Genomic DNA, 26,083 nt, shown 5'->3' on the forward strand with positions numbered 1-26,083 from the left:
GGAGTGGACTGAAGACTGAAGACTGAAGACTTCCTCGTCCTACACATGACATGTTTCCATACAACTGTGAAACCTAGAAACGCTTACAGCGCCTGTCTTGATCATCAGGTGATTGCAGCTTTGATATCAGCTTCACATGGTAAGTGTCTAACAGCCTAAATATTCTCAGAATCGACTGTTCGTATGTTTTCTGATCAGCTGCTTGAGTGGGTTCGTCTATGGGCTGTGACTTGGAGCACGTCGCATTGCTTGATATGAAAGCGGATAGCCTGCTAGCGAGCTTAATTTAGAGCAGGATTAGTAGTTTAAAAGGTTATTTTAGGTTTAAAGTGTCACGTCGCGGCTCGAATTCATAGTTTGATCAAATATGAGTGATTTTCCTTCAGCTATAATGTGATTGTCTGGTCAAATTCAAACACTATGATGAGTTGCTATGAGTAAAGTCGCTAATGTCAGCGGCTAGCACAGCTCTGCTAGTAAATATTGTATCATTATCGTAGTGAAAATGTAACAACGTATCATTCGAGGCGGAAACATTCGGTTATGGAATGTGTTTTTAAACAATTATGTGCAGGAATATTTAATGAAATATCCCAGCATAATCGTCGAGTTGAAGCAACCATTCCAACGTTTTCAGTTTCCCTTTTTAAACAGCTCTGTGTTTCAAGTGTTTTGAATCGGTAATATAGTTATGTATATATTAAATATGTACTTACAGGTGTCAGGAGTCTGATAGTGTGATCAATGGCTCTTTTAATAGTGCTTCAGGGGTAATTGTTTATTAGGAGAAGATGGAGTACGTGCGATATGAGTTGCATGCATATATGATAGATTAATGTTATAATTATCGTTAATGTAAAATAATAAAACACACATTTTGGTGAACAACTTAAAATAGATATTATTTAACAAGGAAAGGCTTAGTTCTACTTAATTATAGGTTATAACAAATAATAAAAATGTGACCTGTATTTTTTTAGATATGGAATTATAAAATAGTGGTGGTGTTATTTATGGAATTTTAAATTAATTATTGTGCCCTTGAATTAATAAATATACAAAAAGTGTCAGTGTTCCAAAGAAATAAAAAAAAGGCCTTGTTCTACTCAATTATAGATTATGACAAATAATACAAATAGGTGACTTGTATTTTTTTATATATGGCCATATTAAATAATTGTGGAATTATTTATGTAATTTTAAATGAATTATTGTGCCCTTGAATGAATAAATATACATAAAGTGTCACTGTTCCAACGAAATTAGAAGAGGCATCATTCTACTCAATTATAGCAATTATTATTATTATGACAAATAATATGTGTGGCATGTATTTTTTTAATATATGGCAATATTAAGTAATTAAGAAATTGTATGACTCTAAATGAATTGTTGTGCCCTTGAATTAATAAATATACATTAAATAGTGTCAATGTTCTGATGACATTAAAAAAAGGCTCCATTCTACTCAATTATAGGGTATGACAAATAATATGTGACATGAATTTTTGAATATATGGAAATATTACATTTTATTTCATATATATATATATGAAAACTATTTAGCTATTGGTTTTATGGTATAGGTGTTAAAGCATTTGTGTAAAAAAGGTGTGCAGGGCTCGCAAAATCACTAGGCCGACGTCCCGGGGCTATTGTGTTTTCCAGTCGGGCTACCAAAATGTACCAACACTCTGCCCGACAGGCTATCTTAAAGGGATAGGTCACCCAAAAATGAAAATTTTGTCATAATTTACTCACCCTCATGTCGTTCCAAACCTGTATGAGTTTCTTTCTTATGTTGAATACAAAAGAAGATATTTTGAAGAATGCTGGTAACCAAACAGTTGTTGGTCCCCATTGACTTCCATAGTGTTTCTTTCCCTACTAAGAAAGTCAGTGGGGACCAACAACTGTTTGGTTCTTCAAAATATCTTCTTAAATATTCATAAATATGAGCCCTGCACGTTTCAAGTCAAAACGCGGCACGGATGTCTTTATTTGAATGTATCTGAAGGGAACCGACTGTCCTCAGTAACATGTCGTTGGCATTTTAATTTCATTTGACCTATAATTCCTGATAAAGCAGCGTTTATGAGCGGGGAGCTGCTTTGTGTACAGAGCCGTTACCGGTGATACCGCAATATTTCAGCGCTCCTAAAGCGCCACCTCTGGCAGAGAATGAATTTGCATTTCCAATAAGCCTATCTTGCTGTTTATGGTCAGATCAATGCAAATATCAACTCAAGTTTTTACGCAGCAAACACATAGAGTTTCTAAAAGGTGCCTTCTAAAAATCTAAACAATTAAGACAGTAATATTTATACGTTTTAGGGAGCTGCTTTGTGTACAGAGCCGTTACCGGTGATACCGCAATATTTCAGCGCTCCTAAAGCGCCACCTCTGGCAGAGAAGGAATTTGCATTTCCAATAAGCCTATCTTGCTGTTTATGGTCAGATCAATGCAAATATCAACTCAAGTTTTTACGCAGCAAACACATAGAGTTTCTAAAAGTGCCTTCTAAAAATCTAAACAATTAAGACAGTAATATTTATACGTTTTAAATTGACATAATCATTTATATGCTTGATTTATCCCTTTTCATAAAAATGGTCTAAAGGCTGAAATGCAGTTGTATATGATTTTTGTTTTTGTGAAAACCTGTATCTGACTGTAAATCATGTAATTTTATGGCTCAATACTGTATGTTACCATAGACATTGTCCAACACCACTCATACTGTGTTCATTTTGCTTGTGCAGCTCTTAAAATGGGTCATAAACCGCCTTAAATGTGTTTTTTTAAATTCTGCAGATACCCTGTAAAATGTGAAATAAAATTCCAAAATGTTGATATTTGTGTATTGAAAATATTTTTGATTGACATTTAAACTCCTATCTGATTTTCTATATTTAAAGGAAAAAAGGTGTGCAGGGCTCGCAAAATCACTAGGCCGACGTCCCGGGGCTATTGTGTTTTCCAGTCGGGCTACCAAAATGTACCAACACTCTGCCCGACAGGCTATCTTAAAGGGATAGGTCACCCAAAAATGAAAATTTTGTCATAATTTACTCACCCTCATGTCGTTCCAAACCTGTATGAGTTTCTTTCTTATGTTGAATACAAAAGAAGATATTTTGAAGAATGCTGGTAACCAAACAGTTGTTGGTCCCCATTGACTTCCATAGTGTTTCTTTCCCTACTAAGAAAGTCAGTGGGGACCAACAACTGTTTGGTTCTTCAAAATATCTTCTTAAATATTCATAAATATGAGCCCTGCACGTTTCAAGTCAAAACGCGGCACGGATGTCTTTATTTGAATGTATCTGAAGGGAACCGACTGTCCTCAGTAACATGTCGTTGGCATTTTAATTTAATTTGACCTATAATTCCTGATAAAGCAGCGTTTATGAGCGGGGAGCTGCTTTGTGTACAGAGCCGTTACCGGTGATACCGCAATATTTCAGCGCTCCTAAAGCGCCACCTCTGGCAGAGAATGAATTTGCATTTCCAATAAGCCTATCTTGCTGTTTATGGTCAGATCAATGCAAATATCAACTCAAGTTTTTACGCAGCAAACACATAGAGTTTCTAAAAGGTGCCTTCTAAAAATCTAAACAATTAAGACAGTAATATTTATACGTTTTAAATTGACATAATCATTTATATGCTTGATTTATCCCTTTTCATAAAAATGGTCTAAAGGCTGAAATGCAGTTGTATATGATTTTTGTTTTTGTGAAAACCTGTATCTGACTGTAAATCATGTAATTTTATGGCTCAATACTGTATGTTACCATAGACATTGTCCAACACCACTCATACTGTGTTCATTTTGCTTGTGCAGCTCTTAAAATGGGTCATAAACCGCCTTAAATGTGTTTTTTTAAATTCTGCAGATACCCTGTAAAATGTGAAATAAAATTCCAAAATGTTGATATTTGTGTATTGAAAATATTTTTGATTGACATTTAAACTCCTATCTGATTTTCTATATTTAAAGGAAAAATTTGTTTTTTTTTTGGCTAGTTAAATACATTTTCGGGCTACCAAAGTCTGAAGAGTACCTGCCCGAAGGGCTACCAGGAATTTTGAAATTTTGCGAGCCCTGGTGTGAATGTTTGATGTTTCGGTCAAATAAATGACTCTTCCATCTATGTGAGAATAGTTCCCACACATCCTGTTGCTCTGAAGAACAGACAGAGGTGGACAACCTGTCACTGTAACACAGCGCTGCCAAAACATTGGTCTTTTGCTCCGTGGCACTTGATCTCTTGTTGGATAAGTCTGAAGAGTACCTGCCCGAAGGGCTACCAGGGATTTTGAAATTTTGCGAGCCCTGTTGTGAATGTTTGATGTTTCGGTCAAATAAATGACTCTTCCATCTATGTGAGAATAGTTCCCACACATCCTGTTTCTCTGAAGAACAGACAGAGGTGGACAACCTGTCACTGTAACACAGCGCTGCCAAAACATTGGTCTTTTGCTCCGTGGCACTTGATCTCTTGTTGGATCAAAGATTTCTGAATCGTATCGGCTGGGAAGCAGCCACCTGTCCTTTAGAAATGAGATGAGACGAGATGAGAATCACTGCATGCAACGCGATCCAGTGAAGTGTGTTTTGCTTCACTGCTTGGATCAGATGGAAATCAGGCCTGGAGTAACAAGTTCACTCATATGTTTAGTGTACTTAAACTGTGCAGAACTGTAATTCATTGTTCTCTCAAAGAGCTGGGGGGCAAGGTTATTTTAAAGTTGTTTTAACTATAAGAGGGGGGTATTTTCAAAGAATCCCAGGACTTGTGTGAGCTTGCAAAGCATGTGAACATCAGGTGTGCCAGCCAGAAAGCATTGTAATTTGCTTTTTGCTCTGCCATGTGTGCCAGGTTGAGGTTGGTGATGTTTGCGAAAGGTTGTCACGGATGTCCAACGTTAAAGCAATAAAGGATTCACTGTCTGCTCCACCCTACTATTGGAAAGAGTTCAATATTTGATAGGAATCGCAGGCCTCAGCCTACACTAAAGCTGCTCAGGTTACATCTCTCATCAGACCCCAGAGAAATCTCTGGACTGAATAACAATGTTTGCTCTTGTCATCGTTGAAGCTGGGATGAGATCATCCAGCTCTTTCAAATCTAAAGTTCATGTGCAATTACACTTCTCAGTGGGATTTATGGGGATTTTTCTGCTAGAAATGGTTTTACAGGCACAATATGGAGGTGTGACCGGAAAGTACTGAAGAAATGCTCACATGACACTCTATAAAGAAGTCCAGGCTGTTTTTGTTATTATGAATATGGAAAATGGGCTGCCTCCTTCCCAAATTCCCAATAACACTCTCCATGGAAAAAGAAGAGAGAGAGCCTATTTTTTATAGTGGTATTTTCTGATTCATTTTTGATTTGAGAATATACTTGTTTTGAAACAAATTAAATATGTTTTAGAATTTCATACCAAAAAAACATAATTTGCTTGACTAACCTTGTAAAAGTTTTTTACAATTTAGTTTTTTACAGTTTAGATTAAGCATCTTTGGTGATGTTTTCCCCCTAACTTTCCCCGACATTATTATTATTTTAGCTCAGAAGGTTTCCGTCTTGTCTGGCTTTAGCTTGTTTTTCCAGATTCATATCGAGCAAAGTGCTGAATCATTAAAACAAAGCAAAAGCTGCTTGATAATCTAATACAGATGCTCAGTTTTCTCATTGGCTTGGCTATTGTCCAGTTACGCTCACTGAATCTAATTCAAGTAATGGTAATTTCCAGTCTAAAACAGCCGACAGACATTATCCCGACTCACATTTTACAGAATAATAGACTGCATGGTTTTGAACTGGTTGGTTTGTGTTGGTGTCTGTCTGTTTGCAGGGGTGGATAGAGAGATGAGCCCACCCGGCCCGGCCTGTGGGACGTGTAGAGTGCTGCTTGGGCAGGAAGAGCAGAAAGAAGTAGCAAAGGATGGGAAGGAGGGTATGGGGCCTCTGCCAGGGCGTCTCAACGGCTGTGCTTTATGGCTCCCTGGCTCTGTTCGTCTCCATTCTCCACAATGTCTTCTTACTGTATTATGTGGAGACCTTTGTGTCTGTTTACAAGATTGACAAGTTGTCGTTTTGGGTGGGAGAGGTAGGTTTATTTAATGGTATCTTCAATTACCTAAGATTCTTAAATTTAAAAAAAAAATGTATGTATGTATGTATTTTTTTTTAAAAATTTTTATGTTTGCCATTCCAACGTTTGGGGTCACTAAGATTTAAAAAAAAAAAAGAAATAAGACTTTTATTCAGCAAAATTGTTAAATTTTAACAATTGCTTTTAACATGGATAATAATAAGAAATGTTACTTGAACACCAAATCAGCATTTTAGAATAATTTCTGAAGGATCATGTAACACTGAAGACTGGGGTAATAATGCTGAAAATTCAGCTTTGCCATCACAGGAATAAAGTACATTTTAAAATATATAAAAATAGAAAGCAGTTATTTCAAATTGTAATAATTTTTCAAAATATTTATATTTTACTCTATTCTTGATCAAATAAATTCAGCCTTGGTGAGAATATCAGAATATAAAAAAATAACAGACCCCAAATGTTGGAATTGTTCAATGTATACAATGATTATTTGAAATGCTTACTCATTATATTTGACTAAAATGCAGATGTTTTTAGCATTTGCTTTTCTTTTTGTTATATTGTTTCTTTTTCATAGACTGTGTTTCTAATATGGAATAGCCTGAACGACCCTCTTTTTGGCTGGCTGAGTGACCGCTCATTCCTGAGCTCTCCTCAGTAAGATTATTCACTCTCTTCAAATTGGAAATCCATATTTCGGTAGGCACATGTCTCATTAAAATCTTTGTTTGACTGTTCAGGTCTGGGTCCCAGATCACGTCGCCTGAGGTGGTCCTGAAGCGTCTGCAGGCACTCTCCCGCAGCGGGCCTCTCTTTGCCCTCTCGTTCCTGTCCTTCTGGGTTGCCTGGACCTGGCCTGGACTGCAGTTTCTCATCTGCCTGTGCCTTTACGATGGCTTCCTCACGGTGGTCGACCTCAACCACAACGCCCTCCTGGCCGACCTGGCCGTGTCTGCACATGACCGCACGCGCCTCAACTTCCACAGTTCCTTGTTCAGTGCAATCGGCTCGCTGTCCGTCTTCCTCTCTTACTCCTTCTGGAACAAGGAAAACTTCTACTCCTTCAGAATCTTCTGCGTGACTCTAGCCACTCTCTCAATGCTGGGCTTTTTTGTGGTTTCACGTCTCCTGCAGCACCGCTTTCAGAACGAAGTCCAGCTACGCAAGAACGAGAGCCAAGCACTCACTGAGTAAGAGCGTTATTATTTTGCAGTGCTAAATGTTACTTGTCGTTTAGCAGTTGCTTTTCATCTGGAGCCATTTACACCACACTAATTGCAGAGCCGGTCCCCATGGAGCAACCTGGGGTTAACTGCCTCACTCATGGGAGGAATGTTGATAGCGCTGGATGTGAACATTCAGTGTTTGTGTTACCAGCACAGCTTCTCAAAGGAATATTTCACCCAAAAAGTATCATTTTGCCATCATTTACTTAACCACATATTTTTCCAACTTATATTCTTTTCTACTATGAAACATAAAAAGAGTTATTAGACAGAATATTCAAGCTTCAGTTTTCTGTACAAAGAAAATTACATGATTATTTGGACAAAAAAGAACCATAAAATTAGTTTATTACAGCCTATACCATCTTTACATAATGCATCATATGACTATATATGTGACCCTGGACCACAAAACCAGTCAAAAGGGTAAATTTTTGAAATTTAAATTTATACATCATCTGAAAGCTGAATAAATAAGCTTTGATGTATGGTTTGTTAGGATAGGACAATATTTGGCTGAGATACAACTATTTGAAAATCTGTAATCTAAGGGTGCAAAAAAATCTAAATACTGAGAAAATCGCCTTTAAAGTTGTCCAAATGAAGTTCTTAGCAATGCACATTACTAATCAAAAATTAAGTTTTGATATATTTATGGTAAGAAATTTACAAAATATCTTCATGGAACATGATCTTAATATCCTAATGATTTTTGGCATAAAAGAAAAATCAATAATTTTGACCGTTCAATATATTTTTGGCTATTGCTACAAATATACCCCAGCGACTTAAGACTGCTTTTGTGGTCCAGCCCAGGGTCACATATATATATATATATACACACACACACACACATACAAATAATCAGATTTCATTTAATTTCATTAAATTATTATAACAGTTTCAGCTGAAAACTTTAGAAAAAATAAATGTGAAAGCTGTGTTCTGTATTATTTGCTCCACCCATACAGTATTGCTCAAGCTGTGAATCCTCTAAATCTGTTGTAATCTTTGTTTTACATTTTTTCAATTCTCTAATTCAGTTATACATATATTTTGCTGTTTGCAATTTTCTAGAATTGCTGGACTACAAGCTTACTAACTTTTGAAATGCTAAAATTGAAACAAACTTCATTTTAAAGAAATAAGCCATTTGTGTTACAGTGACTTTACTTACTTCACTTCACTTGATGTGACCCTAGACCACAAAACCAGTCATAAGGGTCAGTTTTTCGAAATTGAAATAAATAAGCTTTCCATTGATGTATGGTTTGTTAGGATAGGATAATATTTGGCTGAGATACAACTATTTAAAAATCTGGAATCTGAGGGTGCAAAAAAATCTAAATATTGAGAAAATCCCCTTTAAAGCTTTCCAGATGAAGTCCTTAGCTATGCATATTACTAATCGAAAATTAAGTTTTAATATATTTACGGCAAGAAATTTACTAAATATCTTCATGGAACATGATCTTTACTTGATATCGTAATTATTTTGGCATAAAAGAAAAATCTGCAATGACCCATACAATGTATTTTTGGCTATTGCTACAAATATACCCGTGCTACATAAGGCATAAGGTTTTGTGGTCCAGGGTCACAAACAAGTTTTTTTTCTCTTTTGTTGCCTCCCATTGGATTATTCATCCTCCTTGTCGTCCTCATAGACTGAGTGTCGGTCAGGCTCCTTTTACCTCACCTGAGAAGCCAGTCACTCTTGGGGAATATCTAAAGCAGCTGTCACGCCACAAGAACTTTATGTGGTTTGCTTCTATGAACCTTGTACAGGTAAATATGAGAAAACATGCACAAATGACAAAGCTAAAGTGGTGTTTTCTGTTATCATCCAGTTAGAGAACCAATTATATGTGTTTTTTCCCTTTTACCCCACCATCTGCAGGTATTCCACTGCCATTTCAACAGCAATTTCTTTCCTCTGTTTTTGGAGCACCTCCTGTCAGACCATATCTCTGCCTCAACCGGATCCTTCCTGCTGGGTAAGACAAAAAGAAATCATTCACATGAACACAGCACATCAACAATGCCGGCTATGTAATATAATCATTTTGAAAGAAGTCTCTTATGCTCACCAAGGCTGCATTTATTTGATCAAAAATACAATAAAACAGTAATATTATGAATGCTATTACAATTTCAAACAACTGTTTTGTATTTTAATATATTGTTAAATGTAATTTATTCCTGTGATGGCAAAAATTAATTTTCAGCAGCCGTTACTCCAGTTTGTAGTGTCACATGATTCTTGGGGCTCAAGAAACATTGTTTATTATTATCAATAATATATGTAACCCTGGACTACAAAACCAGTCATAAGGGTACATTTTTTTTAATTGAGCTGAATAAATAAGCTTTCCATTGATGTATGGTTTGTTAGGATAGGACAATATTTGTAGAGATACAACTGTTTGAAAATCTGGAATCTGAGGGTGCAAAAAAATCAAAATATTGAGAAAATCACCCTTAAAGTTGTCCAAATGAAGTCCTTAGCAATGCATATTACTATTCAAAAATTAAGTTTTGATTTATTTACAAATTTTGATATATTTATAAATGTACAAAATATCTCCATGGAACACAATCTTTACTTAATATCCTAATGACTTTTGGCATAAAAGAAAAATCGATAATTTTGACCTGTTCAATGTATTTTTGGCTATTGCTACAAATATACCCCAGCGACTTTTTGTGGTCCGGGGTCACATATGAAAACTGTGATTTATTTATTTTTCTTATTCTATTTTCCTGTGACAGGCATTTCTTACATTGCACCTCATCTGAACAATCTCTACTTTTTGACGCTGTGCCGAAAACTGGGTGTCTATCAGGTTGTCCGCGGGCTCTTCCTCCTGAAGTTGGGCCTCAGTGTGGTCATGCTCTTAGCCGGGGCAGACCACGTCTACCTGCTCTGCATCTTTATTGCTAGGTGAGAAATGAACGTTCCACGAGCCCTTCTGCTTTCAAACTACAGGTGTTCTGCCTCTTATGTGATATGAAATTCAAAACGTTATGAATGTTTAAAAGGAGCAGGTGTGCTTTAGTTTGCTAGCAAATCCATGTTGGTTCAAGACTTAAACCAAAGAACTTTTATCCATGCTAACAGACAGAAAACACACGTGTCCTCCCTGTATTGTTACTGTGAACTATATGACATTGCAGAACAGGGAGAATAAATAATCTTGAATGTTGGATCGTGAAAAATCTTTTTTTATTGAAGAAAATCCTTACATGTCCTTATATGTACTAAATATTTTGTCATGTCATATTCATTCATTTTAGACCATTTTAAACTAATTTTAGTAAAATGACTTAGGTTTTGTAGAAATAACAAATCATTTAGGTGGTGATATTGTGCAAAATGATACAAACTCTTAAAAATATCAATATTTATTCATTTAAACAAGCACCATTTAAAAATTATTAGCTATTTACAGTTAAAGTAAAATTGCTTAATTATTGTGATTATGTGCATTTCTTTATGTGCTAGTCTATAACTTTGACAAAAAAACACATCATATTTTCATTTATGTTGACACTAATTGATTAATAAAAGGATGCTTGTTAGACTGAGAACAGATTTAGACAATCTTTCCTCAGCATTGTCTTTATTTTGTTGCATTGTTCGAATCTCTCCACAGTAATCGCGTCTTCACTGAGGGCACTTGTAAACTTCTGAACCTGGTGATCACAGACTTAGTGGATGAGGACTTTGTGTTGAACCGCCGACAACAAGCAGCTTCTGCCCTGCTCTTTGGGATGGTTGCCTTGGTAACCAAGCCTGGCCAGACCTTTGCCCCTCTTATTGGTACCTGGCTGCTGTGTCTCTACACAGGTGTGTGTGCAGTGAATAAATATGCATTACATGTAACATTCACATTTAATTATTTAGCAGATGCTTTTATCTAAAGTGACTTACAAATGAGGGAAAATGAAGCAAATGTTTCATGTTTCAGGAGCCAACAATGAAGAATCTGTCTAATACATTCTGCATTGTATTTCTTATTTGATGCAATATATCACAATCACAATATAAATATATTTAAATTGATTTTATATGCATGTGTGTGTGTGTGTGTGTGTGTGTATATATATATATATATATATATATATATAGTATATACAATTATTTTTAGTTAAGTTTTTTTTATACAAAAATATTAGATTGGCCACAAAAATGTATTTCAAAGCATGCATGTAAAAATATGCGAAATTTAATGCGTTCACAAAATATTAAACCAAACGGCATTTATTTTACATAACTGTGATGGCAAAGCTGAATTTTCAGCCTCATTACTCCAGTCTTCAGTGTCACATGATCCTTCAAAAAAATAATTCTAATATGCTGATTTGTTGCTCAAGAAACGTTTCTTATTCTTATCAGTGTTGAAAACTGCTGCGCTGCTTCTTATTTTTGTGGAAACCATGATAACATTTGTTTCAGGATTCTAAAAGTGCATTTGTGTCTCATCATCCCCTATCATTTTCCAGGATATGACATCTTTGAGAGAAACTCAATGGCAGAAGCACCGATTGCCGCTCCTGCGGTCTCTGTGCCACTGCGTCAGGGTTGTTTTTACCTGCTGGTGTTTGTGCCCATTTCCTGTGCCCTTCTGCAGCTGCTGGCGTGGTCTCGCTTCACTCTGCATGGGCAAAGACTACAAAACATCAAGACCCTAAGGCAAGGTGCCCAACATAGCCACCTCATTGATGTCAAGGCTATCTAATGTTCTTATATGCATGGGAAGAGGAAAGAAAGATGAGTCATGGACATTCCCCAAGACCAGGCGTGCTGCCAACAGACCCTGAATGGAGAATGGTGACGCCAAATACTGCAAGAGACACTTAAGACAGAATGTATGGTCCCATATTATTGAAACCTGCCTTAATTTGCTATGTTTGCTAAATGTTAGGTATTTATATTGAGTATGTGACCAAAAATGAATGGACAGTTCAACCAATCTAGTGGTTTGGGACCATATTGAACAGTACTGCCCCCAAACCTCCTGTTCTGACGTTTCAGTGTATAGTTATATGGGTTTATAATCAAGCCAAATCCAATCACATCTCCCTTGCCTGTGTGTTTTAACTTTATGTGAAAAAATACACTGTGTTCTGAGAAAGGGCATGTTTACTGTAAGTTCAACAGCATTGCAGGGATACATGATATGGAATTGCATGCATATCAGTGGTGTTTTCTTTTATACTGTCAGGACTTATACATTGTCTTTGTAATTCGGCCAAATGTTGAAGTTGTTTTGTGGCCAGTAACATCTGTTTTATATAACTTTTTGAAATTCATTCAGTTACTCAATGCTATCGATGATTATTATTACTGAAAATGTATGAATATTACAGTTCACATGAACGTAAATGCAGACTGTGTGTTGTACTAGCATGTATAACAAACTTATTTTTGTACCAAATGTCCAATTTGACTTTATTTTTGTGTTTTAGAGGCAGAGTTGTCAAGATGGTAATTAATTCCTTGGTCTGTCTGACGTTAAAATACAAATTGACTTCTCAAAGTTATAGAAATAGTTTTGTACAAGAGTTTTCCAAATTAAAATTTGTATTGCCAAATTTATATTCTTAACTTTTAGTAAAAATACAATTTTTGACACATTCGTGAAATTGCATTTCCTGTATAATCATTGCAAAAAAATTAATTAAGAAGAAACGTCTTAATATTTTAGGCTTTAAATGGTTAGTTTTTTACTGGTTGTCAACTACTGGTTGGGGCACAATGAGCATCTGATATTTTATTCATATTTCATGGTTATTTATTGTAGGAAACATTTTAGTTATCTTAGAAAATGTTCAAGCTTTTACACAAATGTGTCAGAGTCTGAGCTGTGGCTTAGGATGTACGAGTTATTTTAGTGCTTTTGCCCATTGTTCGAATAATTTTACTTGCAAATAAATGTTTTGTAATAGTAATGTGATGTTCTTGTCTTTGCTAAATGAATGCTTTGAGACACATTTGTAGTTACTGGTTCAGCATTAACCCATTTTAAACTAAAAAAATATAATAATTTGTATAGGCCTACAAACCAAGATTCAATTCATTCATCCAACACCGATGTGCAATACAACAGAAAATAAATAATTAAGTGCATGCTGGTCATCATAGGTTTTACTCAGTACGTGTACAGTAAATAAGTATACACCTGGTGTAGCATATAAATATCTGAATGATCCAACAAAATGAGGCACCACATGACTAGCTAGGTGCAGGTTTCAAATTACTTTGTATAATTGGTTCCCATGAGGACACAGCATACAGAACAAAAAGCCTCAAGAGCTTTCAGCTTTCTGTCCTTTTGTCTAAGATTGTGAGATATAACAAATTGGGATTGCTAATCATGTGTAATAACATTTACAACTCAAAAACACTTATTAGAGATTCTGAATGTGACTTTTTCCCTGTACTTTCTACGTCACCTGTCGGATATTTGAGTAGTGTCCTATGTGGTAAGGACTGGATTATGTCAGCGAATTGAACAACTTCATGTCATTACAGCTCCAGTAAGAAATCCCCGTAACCCCCCCATCTCACCCATTCCCTGAACTGATTATGTTTTTGTGATGAAGAAGCTCCTCTTAAAAGGGCAACAACAACTAATGTTAGCTATTCAATGAAGCCAGCCCTTGCAGCCTTGTAATGGGAAAGTAGAGCTGTGTATGGTTTGAAATGTTTGATCTTTCTGTGATAATCAAAGTCAAAATGAAACCAGCCAGCCACAAATTTAAATTCGCCAAATAACACGCTTTTATGATAAATATGTCTCATTAATAAAAGTGGGTCCATATTTGTGTATCTATAAAACTATTTTCACATCACTCAGAACAGATTCAGTAATGTTTTGTTCATGAACAAATCATTGTATTTGAACAAATGTTTCGAACGAATCATTCTCGTTCACTTCCAATCACTGAATCATAATTTTTACTCACTGAAGCCTGTGCCGGCTTTCTTGTTTTTCCTGCTATAACATGAACCAATAGATTGGTAGACACGCAAATGTTAATAAAAAATAATGAAACTTGTGAATGATCTGCTCATAATGATCTGCACAAAATGACACTCACAGCTGGCTGCGTAACTTGCAGAAAGGATCACTACTAACAGCAAAATTAAAACTAAAATAAAAAATTAAGTCTAAATTGTAAAAAAAAAATATATAATAATAAATAAAATAAAAATGACAAAAGCACAAAACAAAATGACTAAAAATTAAACAAAACTTAAAATAAAGTTGAAAAATAAATAGAAAAGCTAATTTATATACTGTGCGTTAATAAAAACAAAAATTTTATATAAATAATTATTCTAAAATTATCAATATACGAGTCACGAGTCAATTCATTTTAGTGAACGATTCAAAGGATTCGAGTCACTGGGATGATTCAAAATCCCCACTAATGGACCCTTTTCACAAGACTGTGATGACGCGTTTAACGTTTTTCATATTTGTATTTTTTTTTCAATGTATGTACATTTATAACACTATTCTTTGAATTATATCACTTTTGCATCATTAAAAAAAAAAACAGTTAACGCTAATGCCAGGGTGTTTCTAATGCGGCGTCTATGGAAGGGACGGTAAATTTGACATCGTTCTCTCTTCTGACTGCCGTTATCAGTCTCTCTCAATTTCTTTCCTTTTATCGAAAGTCACGAAAGCACTATCGTGGAGTTTTTCTTTTGCTGTTTGAGCAAATGGGAACGCAAAAAATATATTTGTGATGCTCTCCCAATCACTGCTCTTCAAGTTTACCCAACTATGACGACTTCCGCTGCTGAGAAACCCGGAAATGTGAAAAGGGGTCCATCTTCGAGATGTGGATGCCCTTTTAAGCAAAGCCCCGCCTCGTTGCTCGAAGCCCCTCCTTTTGGAATGTCAAAGCGGTGATGAGTCACGTGATTGGCGGAGCGGTCGTTGGGAGGGGAGGAGCGAGTGTGAAGCTCTGTGTGTATTGAAACTCTCTTTTCTGTCCCTGCATTCCAACCCTCACCAAAGCCTGGACGAGAGAAGAGGGAAAAAGCGTAAATAATACCATGGTGAGATCGGCCCGTTTTGAGGATCGACCCATGGATGCACGCTCTCAGGAATCGGCAACGATAGGACTCGGAAGCAGCGAAGAAGCGCACGCCTGTAATCCACTTTTGATTTCTTTTAAGCACTAAAGCGAGAGAGGCTTGATGGGGGCCAAACAGAGACGTTTTCTTTTTCATTTTTAAAGAAGGACGCAAGATGGCAGATGACAGACTCCAATAGCGAGAACCACTCCGTTTCGCTTTCAAATCTGAAGGGCTGTCTGTTCATTTTTGGAGGTGTAAGTAATCGGAATAAGACTTCATGTTTTTCCTCGCCTGAAGAGATCAAAGTGAAGGCACTCGGCAGTCCAGTTTTCTCTAGACTTGGTTACATACCAGTGTAGGTTCTCTCTATGTTCCTTTGTTATAATGAGGGATGCGCGTAGTCTACACATGTGTGTAAGAATTGACCGACTGGTCTAGTTAAGATCGTTGTTTTCTATGAAATTCAGATATATAACGCCACGGGGATGTGCGATATGAATATTTGAATGTAAAGTGTAACGCAAGTCTGTATGGAAATCTAGCAGAACCATTATAATCCTCTTTGGGAATAAAATCCATGTCAGTGTGATGCTATGTCAAAATAGCAGCGGACAAAAACAACAAAAGCCTTGTCGTGAGAATAATAATTTACTTTCAACAGCTTTTATTAGTCTCTCACTCAAAGCTGTTCTCGAAATACGGCATATCAACGTGTCTTTACCTAGTAAAGAGGAGCTGTCAGGCTTTTCTTCAGCAGACTGGATTATTCATAGTCGTCGTACATAACTAGTGGGCGCAGCAATTGGCGATACAAGTAGAATATGAACTAGTGTGTTGGCATTTAAAGTCACAAGACAGAAAAATCCACTTTAGTGCTGTGGCAACAACATTTTCGCCGACGCCTACAGTTGACACGAACCGTTGAAGAAGTGGGTGGTGTATGATGTTGCCTTGAGCTAAAGTGTGCTCAAAGTATACTTTCCTAGAGTATTCACACTCTCATTGGCACAAAGTTGAGGTTTGTGGGATAAAACAAGGTCCTTGTGGTTCCCACACCACCCATTTCAGGTATCGACGGAGAAAACCCTATTTTATGCAGTTTTTACCTTGACTTGTGAGCATTAAACATGGCTGAGAACTGGAAGAACTGTCTGGAAGAAGAGCTCATATGCCCCATTTGTTTGAACGTGTTCTCGGAGCCGGTTCAGCTCCCTTGCAAACACAACTTCTGCCGCATGTGTATCAACGAGGCCTGGTCTAAAGATACAGGAATGGTTCGCTGTCCCGAATGCAACCATGCCTACAGCCAAAAACCAGCTCTGGAGAAGAACCACAAACTGTCCAACATTGTGGAGAAGTTTAACGCGTTAAACGTTGAGAAGATGCCAGCGGTTTTGCACTGTATTCTGTGCCGACGCGGCCCTCCGCTTCAAGCCCAGAAGGTTTGCCTCAGGTGCAATGCACCCTGCTGCCATTCCCACGTACAGACCCATCTCCAACAGCCCTCTTCCAACGCTGGACACTTACTGGTGGACGCCGAGGACGTGCGGGCCTGGAGCTGTCCACAGCACGATGAGTACAGACTATATCATTGTGAAACCGAGCATGTGGCTGTCTGCCAGTACTGCTGCTTCTCCAGATGTGCTACCAACCACGGCCACGCGGTGTGCGATATAGAAGTCAGACGTAATGATATCAGAGTAAGTGGCCTCAACTTCTTGTCTTATGTTCTACATTCTGTTGTTTTACCTCCAGCTAAAGGTCATGGTTCACTTCTGGATTTGGCGGAGATGACGAGGAGGTTTATCGATGTAGTTGCTAACTATTCTGTCCCCTTCCCCCCTTTTTTTTCTTCCATTTGAATGATAAACAATTGGGTAGAGCTGCAAACAATACCGAAGCTCTCCTTTGGGCTTATCTTCCCAGCACAGGTGCATCCTTGCGAAGCGTTTTGGGGAGGGGAGGACTGCGACTGGAGAATTTAATGATGAGTCTTATTTTCTGTGGCACAGATGAGGGAAAAGGCCAGATTTGGATTTAATTCACCCTTAACAACCTCTTGCATTTTCCAGGCTTGCTGCAACAAAACAACCTGGATTTTCTTGTTTTAAATAATCACCATTGCACAAGGCTCTAGATGTTTTTATAACCTAGTTTTCATAAACCTAAAACCAAATAAAATTAATAGGCAGAATGGAAACGGCTCCGATATTATATTTGCATCAAATATCTCAAAACAGATATCTTTAGTTAGTGCTGGATGTGTTACATATGAAGCTTTTTTCCATTTGCAATAGCTTTATGTGTGTAAGAAGTAAAGCAGTGCACCTCCGATTTGATTCATGTGCATGCTGTCAGGATAATTTCCATTCATGTTGATTATATATGAACCCTTGTTGTGTCGTAGCCCAAGCTATTTGAAACTGAAACCATGCCCGTTTGGGATGTTTCGGGATTTCCAGAGCTCTTTTTCACAGGTAGTCCTTGTTTGTGAATGTTAAGTTTACCATCTTTGATGGACACCCTTTGTCCTTCCACGTTCATCTGCTACAAGGCAAAATGGCCCTGTCTGGGGCTGTAGCTCAGGGCAAGGTTGCTATTGCCTTGTTCACTCTGACCTTGGCGGAAGAGACGCTGGTTTGAAATGACAGTGATTTTGAGCACCCTACCCCCATTCCCCCTTGAGAGAGGTCCATCCTGGATGGCAAGCCAGCACCGCTGCCATGAGGTATTAGGTTCCACCCTCTAGGCTTCTGCCGGCAGCCCGAGCTCATCAGTCACTACAATTAGGCCATGGTCTTAGATCCTAGAGCTTCAAAGACATTCTCTGTCTCCAATGCGGTTTTCTGCTTCTTGACCTTTCTTCTGTTCCTGATTGTAGATGTAGATAAACACTAATTTAATCTGTAAAGGAGTAGATGTGTTTTCAGAAACCAAGCACATATTTTTGGCTATTGTGAAGCACTTCGCCAAATTCACAGTATTTCACCACAGATTAAAGAGATAGTTCACCCAAAATTAAAATTTTTGTCATGAATTATTCACCCTCATCGTGTCATGTCTTCTGCAGAACAAAAAAATAATATATTTTGAAGAAACTTTTTGCCTCTACAATAAAAGTCAGTGGGGTCCAAAACAAAACTGGACCCAACTGACTTTCACTGTGTCAGGATGCAGGTTTTCACCAGATTTCTATTTTTGGTGAACTATCCCTTTAAATTACCACAGTAAGTGACTTAATAGGGAGAATATGGCTCCATATGGCTTTAAATTATGTACTGCTGCTGTAAAAATGTATGCAAGATAGATCTCCTGCTGTGCTAAAATGAATATTGCCCATTATACTGTAAATATGTGTCATTTTTGGTAATGTTGAGAGGTTAGTGTAGTCTGTATGAGTCTGATTCACTGCCAAATCCAATTCCTTGGATCCAAATCTTGGTAATGGATTTACGCCACAAGAAAATCGGTTGATGCACAAGCGAGATACACGAAAACAAGTCCGTTTACCCAGTACCATGTGATTGTGGATCCAATTTGTCATACGCTCAACAAACAAAATCTGTTGAAAGGAAACGGTTTGGCTGCGCATATCATCGGCAGTGATTGATGTAGTTCATTTGGCACAGAGGGTACAGTCAGCTGTTAAAAGCATCTGTCAGACGGTGTGATTGAAGATCATTAGTTTGCAGCGCATCCCTCTCTGGGTCTTGTGTTTGTCCTGTACTGCTACATTCTGAAGACTGACATTGATTCCCATTTTGTTTTTTACTCTTTGTAGACTCTTTGCTGAGATGAATCAGAATTATATAACAGCATTACTCTCGAGTGTGAAGAAAAATACCAAAGTTGACTTCTTTTGCTTGTACGAGAATACCTGTTTTGTTCAATCTTTCATCCCGCATGTGAGGTTATTAAAATTTGACGTCATGCTACTGAATTAGACGTGCCCTCTGTCAACTTTGGCAGCGCAAGCCCTGTTTTTTTATGCTTTTGAGCATAAAGTGACTTGATGTGGTTTAGGTTTGTCCTCTTTCTACAGGAAGCAGTTTTATCTGTGAGCTAGCCTTAGCTTGCATTCATTATGGAGCTTTGCTCCAAAATACACACTCACAGGGTCAACACGATTTGTTTCTGCCTTGGTGACAAGGACAAAAGACAAAGACAAAATGGGGAAAGACGGTGTGAAATGAGCCTTCCTTCTTTCTCGTTGCTCTCCTCTATGCTGTCTTTCCTTCTCCTCCTCCTTTTTTTTTTTACTCTTTGTAGACTTTTTGCTGAGATGAATCAGAATTATATAACAGCATTACTCTCGAGTGTGAAGAAAAATACCAAAGTTGACTTCTTTTGCTTGTACGAGAATACCTGTTTTGTTAAATCTTTCATCCCGCATGTGAGGTTATTAAAATTTGACGTCATGCTACTGAATTAGACGTGCCCTCTGTCAACTTTGGCAGCGCAAGCCCTGTTTTTTTATGCTTTTGAGCATAAAGTGACTTGATGTGGTTTAGGTTTGTCCTCTTTCTACAGGAAGCAGTTTTATCTGTGAGCTAGCCTTAGCTTGCATTCATTATGGAGCTTTGCTCCAAAATACACACTCACAGGGTCAACACGATTTGTTTCTGCCTTGGACGCAGACAAAGACAAAATGGGGAAAGACGGTGTGAAATGAGCCTTCCTTCTTTCTCGTTACTCTCCTCTATGCTGTCTTTCCTTCTCCTCCTCCTTTTTCCTCCCTCATATTCCCCTCTGAATATACAGATATGAAAAAAGAGCTTTGTTGCCATGACAGCACCCCCACCTTCTTTTTGGTGACTGACTCTCGCACGAGGCATTTGTTTAATTAAAACTAATTTGGTTTGTTCCTAAGGTACCACTGAACTTTGTCAGGCGTCGCAAGTCGTTTGTTGATTGTGTTTTTTCCCCTTTGTTTGCCATTGAATATGAAAGGAAAATAATTGGAATTCCTCTTCAGCCACCAGACCTTCTCCGCGGGGCCTTGACAAGGACAAAAGACAAAGACAAAATGGGGAAAGACGGTGTGAAATGAGCCTTCCTTCTTTCTCGTTGCTCTCCTCTATGCTGTCTTTCCTTCTCCTCCTCCTTTTTCCTCCCTCATATTCCCCTCTGAATATACAGATATGAAAAAAGAGCTTTGTTGCCATGACAGCACCCCCACCTTCTTTTTGGTGACTGCCTCTCGCACGAGGCATTTGTTTAATTAAAACTAATTTGGTTTGTTCCTTAGGTACCACTGAACTTCTGTCAGACGTCGCAAGTCGTTTGTTGATTGTGTTTTTTCCCCTTTGTTTGCCATTGAATATGAAAGGAAAATAATTGAAATTCCTCTTCAGCCACCAGTCCTTTTCCGCGGGGCCTTGACAGTTGCATTCATTGAAAAGAAAGGAACAGGAAGTTAGCAAAGTTACATTTGTGCCGTCACAACAGAACTGACTTTGTATCTTTTTTTTGTCTCAGTGCTGCATTCTCATATTCTTTATGTAGTTTTTAAAATATGCTAGTCAACCAGAATACTAGATTGTTCAATTGTTATGTCATTGTCTTAGCAATAAAATAAGACTTAAATTGATTTTCTGGTATCCAGAATTCTTAGTTTATCATTCAAACGGAATTTATATTACAGCATTCGACATGTAGAACACTGATTCTTTTATGAATCTTCTCTTTATAGCTGCTTATAGTTTATATATGATCTTTGGTTCTTTGATCTTTGAAATATTGTAGATTTATTCTTTTTACTGATGATATATAATTAAGCAACATTGTGAATATTGTGATTTATTAAATACCCATCAAGTTTCCTTAGAAACATGTCATTACAGTAGTTTTGTGATTCTTCCTTGCTTTTTCAGTATGATATTAAGACATGCTTTTAATAGTGACTCTGATTAAACTTTTAGAATGGCATAAGATTTTGTAAGGTTTTTTTTTGTGTGTGTAAGTGACTGAAAACTCTGAAAGATTAATTTGCTTTACCACTTGGTAAATATTGCTGTTTGAAACTGTTTTTGTTGTTTTGAAGTATGCAAATAAATATCATTCTTCTTAGCATTCAGTTCTCATGAAACGCACATTTCATGCACTAATTTGTTATTATACAGTGCCATGCATACAGAGGAAATTCCTTTGTCCTGAAAGCCATGAACATTTTCACCAAATTGCCATTTCCACTCCACCTCAGGTCATGTAATTTCATAATATTCTGGAAATGGCAGTGGTGGAAATGACATTTTTAAAGTGAGAAATGAAATTGGCTTGGGTAATTTCATAGCCAGCATTTTACGTGTCCAAAATATTCAAATAATGTTTACACATTTTGCATAATTGCATACAAATTGCATTGCAGATTGGAAAGGACATACAAAAATATTCTGATCATATGTGGGATTTACCTTGCTTTTTTCCATACAATTCTTATTTCATCTCAAGCATGGTCTTCACTGACAATATTCTTTTAAAACTAGGAGCAGTTTGTTGCAAAATGGTTGATTGTGGTGGAAGGTGGTTTATAATTATTTCACTGTTTGTATGTTTGTTTGTTTTTTATGTAATTGTTTATATATTTATAATGGATTACAGTTATCAGCTGATTCAGATCATCCGAACATGGCCAGATATTCAAATGTAGTCAAATCAAAACAGTATTGCCCTAATCATATCTTTTTGTATTTCAGCAAATGCTGATCAAACAGCAGGATCGAATCGAGGACCGGGTTCAGGACATAGAAGAGCAGCTCTACAAATTAGAATCTGACAAATGTCTCATGGAAGTAAGTGTGAAATGTTCATATTGGACACTGACAAGCTAAATCACATTATTATTAGCAGAACAACTGCATCCTTTGCTTTGCAAGCTTTGGAACTAAACACTTAGCTGTTTAATACAAGACACTCTTCCTATTACTGTGATTAATGACCACATTAGTACATTCGTTCAGGTTTGAGATAAAGGTTATGCCTAGTTCTTGTACCATAACAAATCCAGTTCCTCAGTGGCTCTTCCCAATCATCCATATCAGATGCAGTCTCTGCTTAGCCCCCATTGTTAAGACTTGCATAATAAGTTATGGTTTTGTGCTGATCCTCAGGACAAAGTGCAGCACCTGAAGGAGGAGGTGCAGCTGCAGTATCAGAAAATGCAGCAGCTCTTGGAGGAGGATCTTGGAAAGACCCTGGAGGTCCTGGATAAGGCCCATTCCAAGTTCTGCCAGGAGAACTCTGCGCAGGCCCTGCAGCTTCACCAGAAACAGCAAGAGGCCAAGAAACTGCTCAGCTCCATCCAGATGGTTTTCGATAAGGCAGAGGACATCGGTTTTATGAAGGTGACCTGACTTTTATTGCTGTTGTCAATACTACACAGCCTGTGTTTGTTATAAATGGTGACATTTAGCTGTGTTTTAAAGTCCCTTTGCCTTTTGTCATGGTGAGGATGATGAAAAGTATTTTTCTGCCAGGCTGTTATGAGTGAACTCAGATTTATTGCGAACTATAACAGTGTAATAGTACACAAAGATGCCAGAAAATGGTTATTTTTGGCCCCATGTATATTAGGCATCCATTTTTCATGTGCTGGATACACCGTTCACCTCTCTGGAATCCAGGATATATTAAGTATGAATATAATTTTTTAGGTTGGGGTTTGTTGTTTAGATTTATGGATATCAAGTCAGATTCAGCTATTTGTTAGTACTGAGCTAAACTATGTGATTTTAGAAATATTCATGTTCATGAAATGTTTAGTAAGGGGGGAACAAATACCGGTTAGCATAATTACTAATTCTATAGGGGAGAGAGAGATACTATAAACAAAGAGATGCTATAAATGTAGCTTTTTTTCCCCAAAGAAACTCCTTTGTTATTCTAATGAAGCTGTCAGTCTGCTGCAGGCATGCATGTTCCACATGCGTTTATTATCATCTTGTCCTTGAATTGCTTGTTCATTGCAGTCTTATTTTAGCTTCTTGCATTCAGTTGACTTGCAAAAAAAAAAAAATCAGTTCTGGAATTGTTTTGCTTTATTTGAAGTGCCAAAACCCACACAACAACTTTGTTTTGCAAAAACCCACACACAACACTGTTGGGCGGTGCCTGCATACTGTATGTATCTATATTTGCCATTTTTCATTACCACTATAAAGCTTATTTCTCATGCTGATACACAGACAATTTCCATATATAGTATTTTATCCCACAAATAATGACCGATACTATAGGCACTCTAATTATAATATAATCTAATGCAATATAAGAACATGTTAGTATATTTTAATGACATATTATAAGTATAATTAGAATAATATAATACATTATTTGCATCTTGTCTAGTAAAATTTACTATTATAATAGCATTTTAAATTTTTACCTTTTATAAATAGAGGCAGTGAGAATGGGTATAGGAAACAATGGGAAGAAAATTCCTGTGCGAAAATACAGTGCAGGCTTATTCTTTTACATTTACATAGTTACTCTGTTTTTATTGTTGTTGTTTTATCTTTATCTTTTTTTTAATTAGATGTATTTTATGCGCAGGAACCCTGTTATTGAAATGATATATAACATCTTTTTTTTTCTTTTTAGAACACAAAATCTGTGAAAATACTAATGGACAGGTGAGTCACTGCAGAGTTTTCATACATGAATCATTATCATAAGGTTCATTAGTCATCATTCCTGCCCTGTCATTGTGTTAAGTATAAACATTAACTCGCATGGTTCATTTTTTGGACTCTAGGTCTCAGTCGTATGTGGGCAGCACATTGTCATCGTACAAAGTGGGCAGCCTCAACTCCAAACTCTTTCTGTCTGAAATCTCTAAAAGAGAGAAGAACCTCTGCAAGATGCTGGAAGGTATGCATGAAAAAAATACATATGTTCAAGTATTAATTATATAAAACCTTCTGAAGTTATATCCAACTGCTCTTTTTTAAAAATAATTAACCATTTCTGTAATTATTTTATCATCTTCTCATTTCCAGCTCCGTTCAGTGCTCCCGCAAACTTTTTCCAGAGTATTCCAGCGTACCTGTGCGAGAAGCGCAGACACTCAGTGGCGTTCCCCGAAGGCAGCGGCAGCGGCCGAGCTGGCACTAGCTTCATGGACTCTTCCTCCTCATCAGGCCCTGCGGCTGCCAAGCAGCCGTGCCTGAGTCTCACTCAGGGCTCTGCCCCAGGCGAAGGTCAGTCCTCCCAGCAAGCTCTAGGGCCGTGTGGCTCCACCCAACATGTAGGAAGCAGCAGCTCAGCCTCCGGCTCTCAACCCTTACCGCACTCTGCCTCGGTGTTCCCGCACTCCCATTACCCAAACGGCAGCTCCTCCCAGCTGCCCCAGTACGGAGCGCGGAAGATCCTGATGTGCACAGTCGATAACTGTTACTGCTCAGGGGTGCCCTCTGTGTCCAACCACCGCGGACATCCACCCTATCCTCGCTCCAGCTCTTTCCCCTGGCCGGTGAGCTCGCAGGAGTACTCCCACGCCCCTCTGCCCTCGGCCCCAGCCATGTCCCAGTCTCTCCAGAGCCTGTCCATGCGCGACTGGATCGACGCCACTCAGTCGCACAGGCACACTGACTTCTACAGCCTCTACGGCCAGTCTTCCACCAAGCATTACGTCACCAGTTAACCCCTGCTCCAGTGACTGCTGCCAGTCACCAGATGGGGCGTCCTTTTCCGCTGAGAGATGTCTTAAAGAGATGCATGTGGGGCATTTTTATTCGCAGACCTTATCAATCATTTAGAATCAATTGCTGAAGACCGAGAGCAGTGAAAAAGAAAGTAAATATCACAAAGTCAAGCATAGCTTTGCACATTATTTAGGCATTAATGGTGTTGTGATTATGTACCATGAACGCAAGTTGCTCTTCTAAAAATAACACTCAATGTTTGCAAGAGATGCAGAAATGACGAAGGACACTGTCGTTTGTCAAATCACCAATAATGTTGCACTTTCTTTGTAAGACCTAAATTTTGCAATTACCGTTGACTCATCAGGCGAAACGATGGAAGTCAGCAGTAAAACCATTAAGTTAGCTCTTAATGAGACTTAAGGCGATTTACTGTTGAGAGAATTGTAGCCCACGACGTTTTATTAACTTCACATGGTTGTCATTTGTTAGAACACCAGCTTTCATTTGGTTTAAACTGGAGTCTGTGGTCTTTTGATTCGTCACAAATAGCACAAACACATGTTAATTTGAACCGTTTTAAACCAACCCGGAAACTGGAACAGCACAGCATTGTCATCGCCGCCATTGTTCGCTTGACCTTCCCTACTGAATGCAGCTTTTTAATGGAAATGCCCTTCACCTTGGTTCGCAGTCCTCTCCTTAGGCTTCCAAAGTAACCGAGAACGCGCCTCCACTCACAACCTTCAATCTGGACCCCATCCAGACGGCGCTGTGTCTCTCTCACGCCCTTCAAAGCCACAGAGACGCTCCCCTTTACATCCTGTATGTTAAATGCAGGATGCATTGGTTTCGCATTCTTTCGTTTACCCATGGCCTCTCATTATATCTGACTCAATGGCGGCTTCAGCGCAAACGTGTCAGCCGAAGACGAAATGGCCTGTGTTCAGAGGGTCATGGTGGACTTGATGCCTCTGCATTT

At 37.9% G+C, this 26,083-nt stretch overlaps 2 protein-coding genes across 2 annotated transcripts; both read left to right on the forward strand.

Moving 5' to 3' along the window:
- LOC107565800 (transmembrane protein 180-like) lies at positions 1-13,304 on the forward strand. The gene is made up of 9 exons (XM_016251081.1): positions 1-139; positions 5,870-6,124; positions 6,711-6,790; positions 6,874-7,323; positions 9,027-9,147; positions 9,260-9,356; positions 10,132-10,303; positions 11,016-11,209; positions 11,866-13,304. Exons 2-9 carry the CDS (start codon positions 5,960-5,962, stop codon positions 12,099-12,101), a joined length of 1,515 nt encoding a protein of 504 aa, XP_016106567.1. The 5' UTR covers positions 1-139; positions 5,870-5,959; the 3' UTR covers positions 12,102-13,304.
- A 2,008-nt stretch (positions 13,305-15,312) lies between these two features.
- On the forward strand, positions 15,313-26,072 carry LOC107565801 (probable E3 ubiquitin-protein ligase TRIM8). Its single transcript, XM_016251082.1, has 6 exons — positions 15,313-17,160; positions 22,156-22,251; positions 22,570-22,803; positions 24,059-24,090; positions 24,213-24,328; positions 24,457-26,072. The coding sequence occupies exons 1-6, from the start codon at positions 16,588-16,590 to the stop codon at positions 25,098-25,100; spliced, it is 1,695 nt and encodes a 564-aa protein (XP_016106568.1). The 5' UTR covers positions 15,313-16,587; the 3' UTR covers positions 25,101-26,072.
- Positions 26,073-26,083: the final 11 nt, after the last annotated feature.

This window comes from Sinocyclocheilus grahami, unplaced genomic scaffold (genome assembly GCF_001515645.1).
Source record: "Sinocyclocheilus grahami isolate Dianchi unplaced genomic scaffold, SAMN03320097.WGS_v1.1 scaffold1027.1, whole genome shotgun sequence".
Lineage (NCBI taxonomy): Eukaryota > Metazoa > Chordata > Actinopteri > Cypriniformes > Cyprinidae > Sinocyclocheilus > Sinocyclocheilus grahami.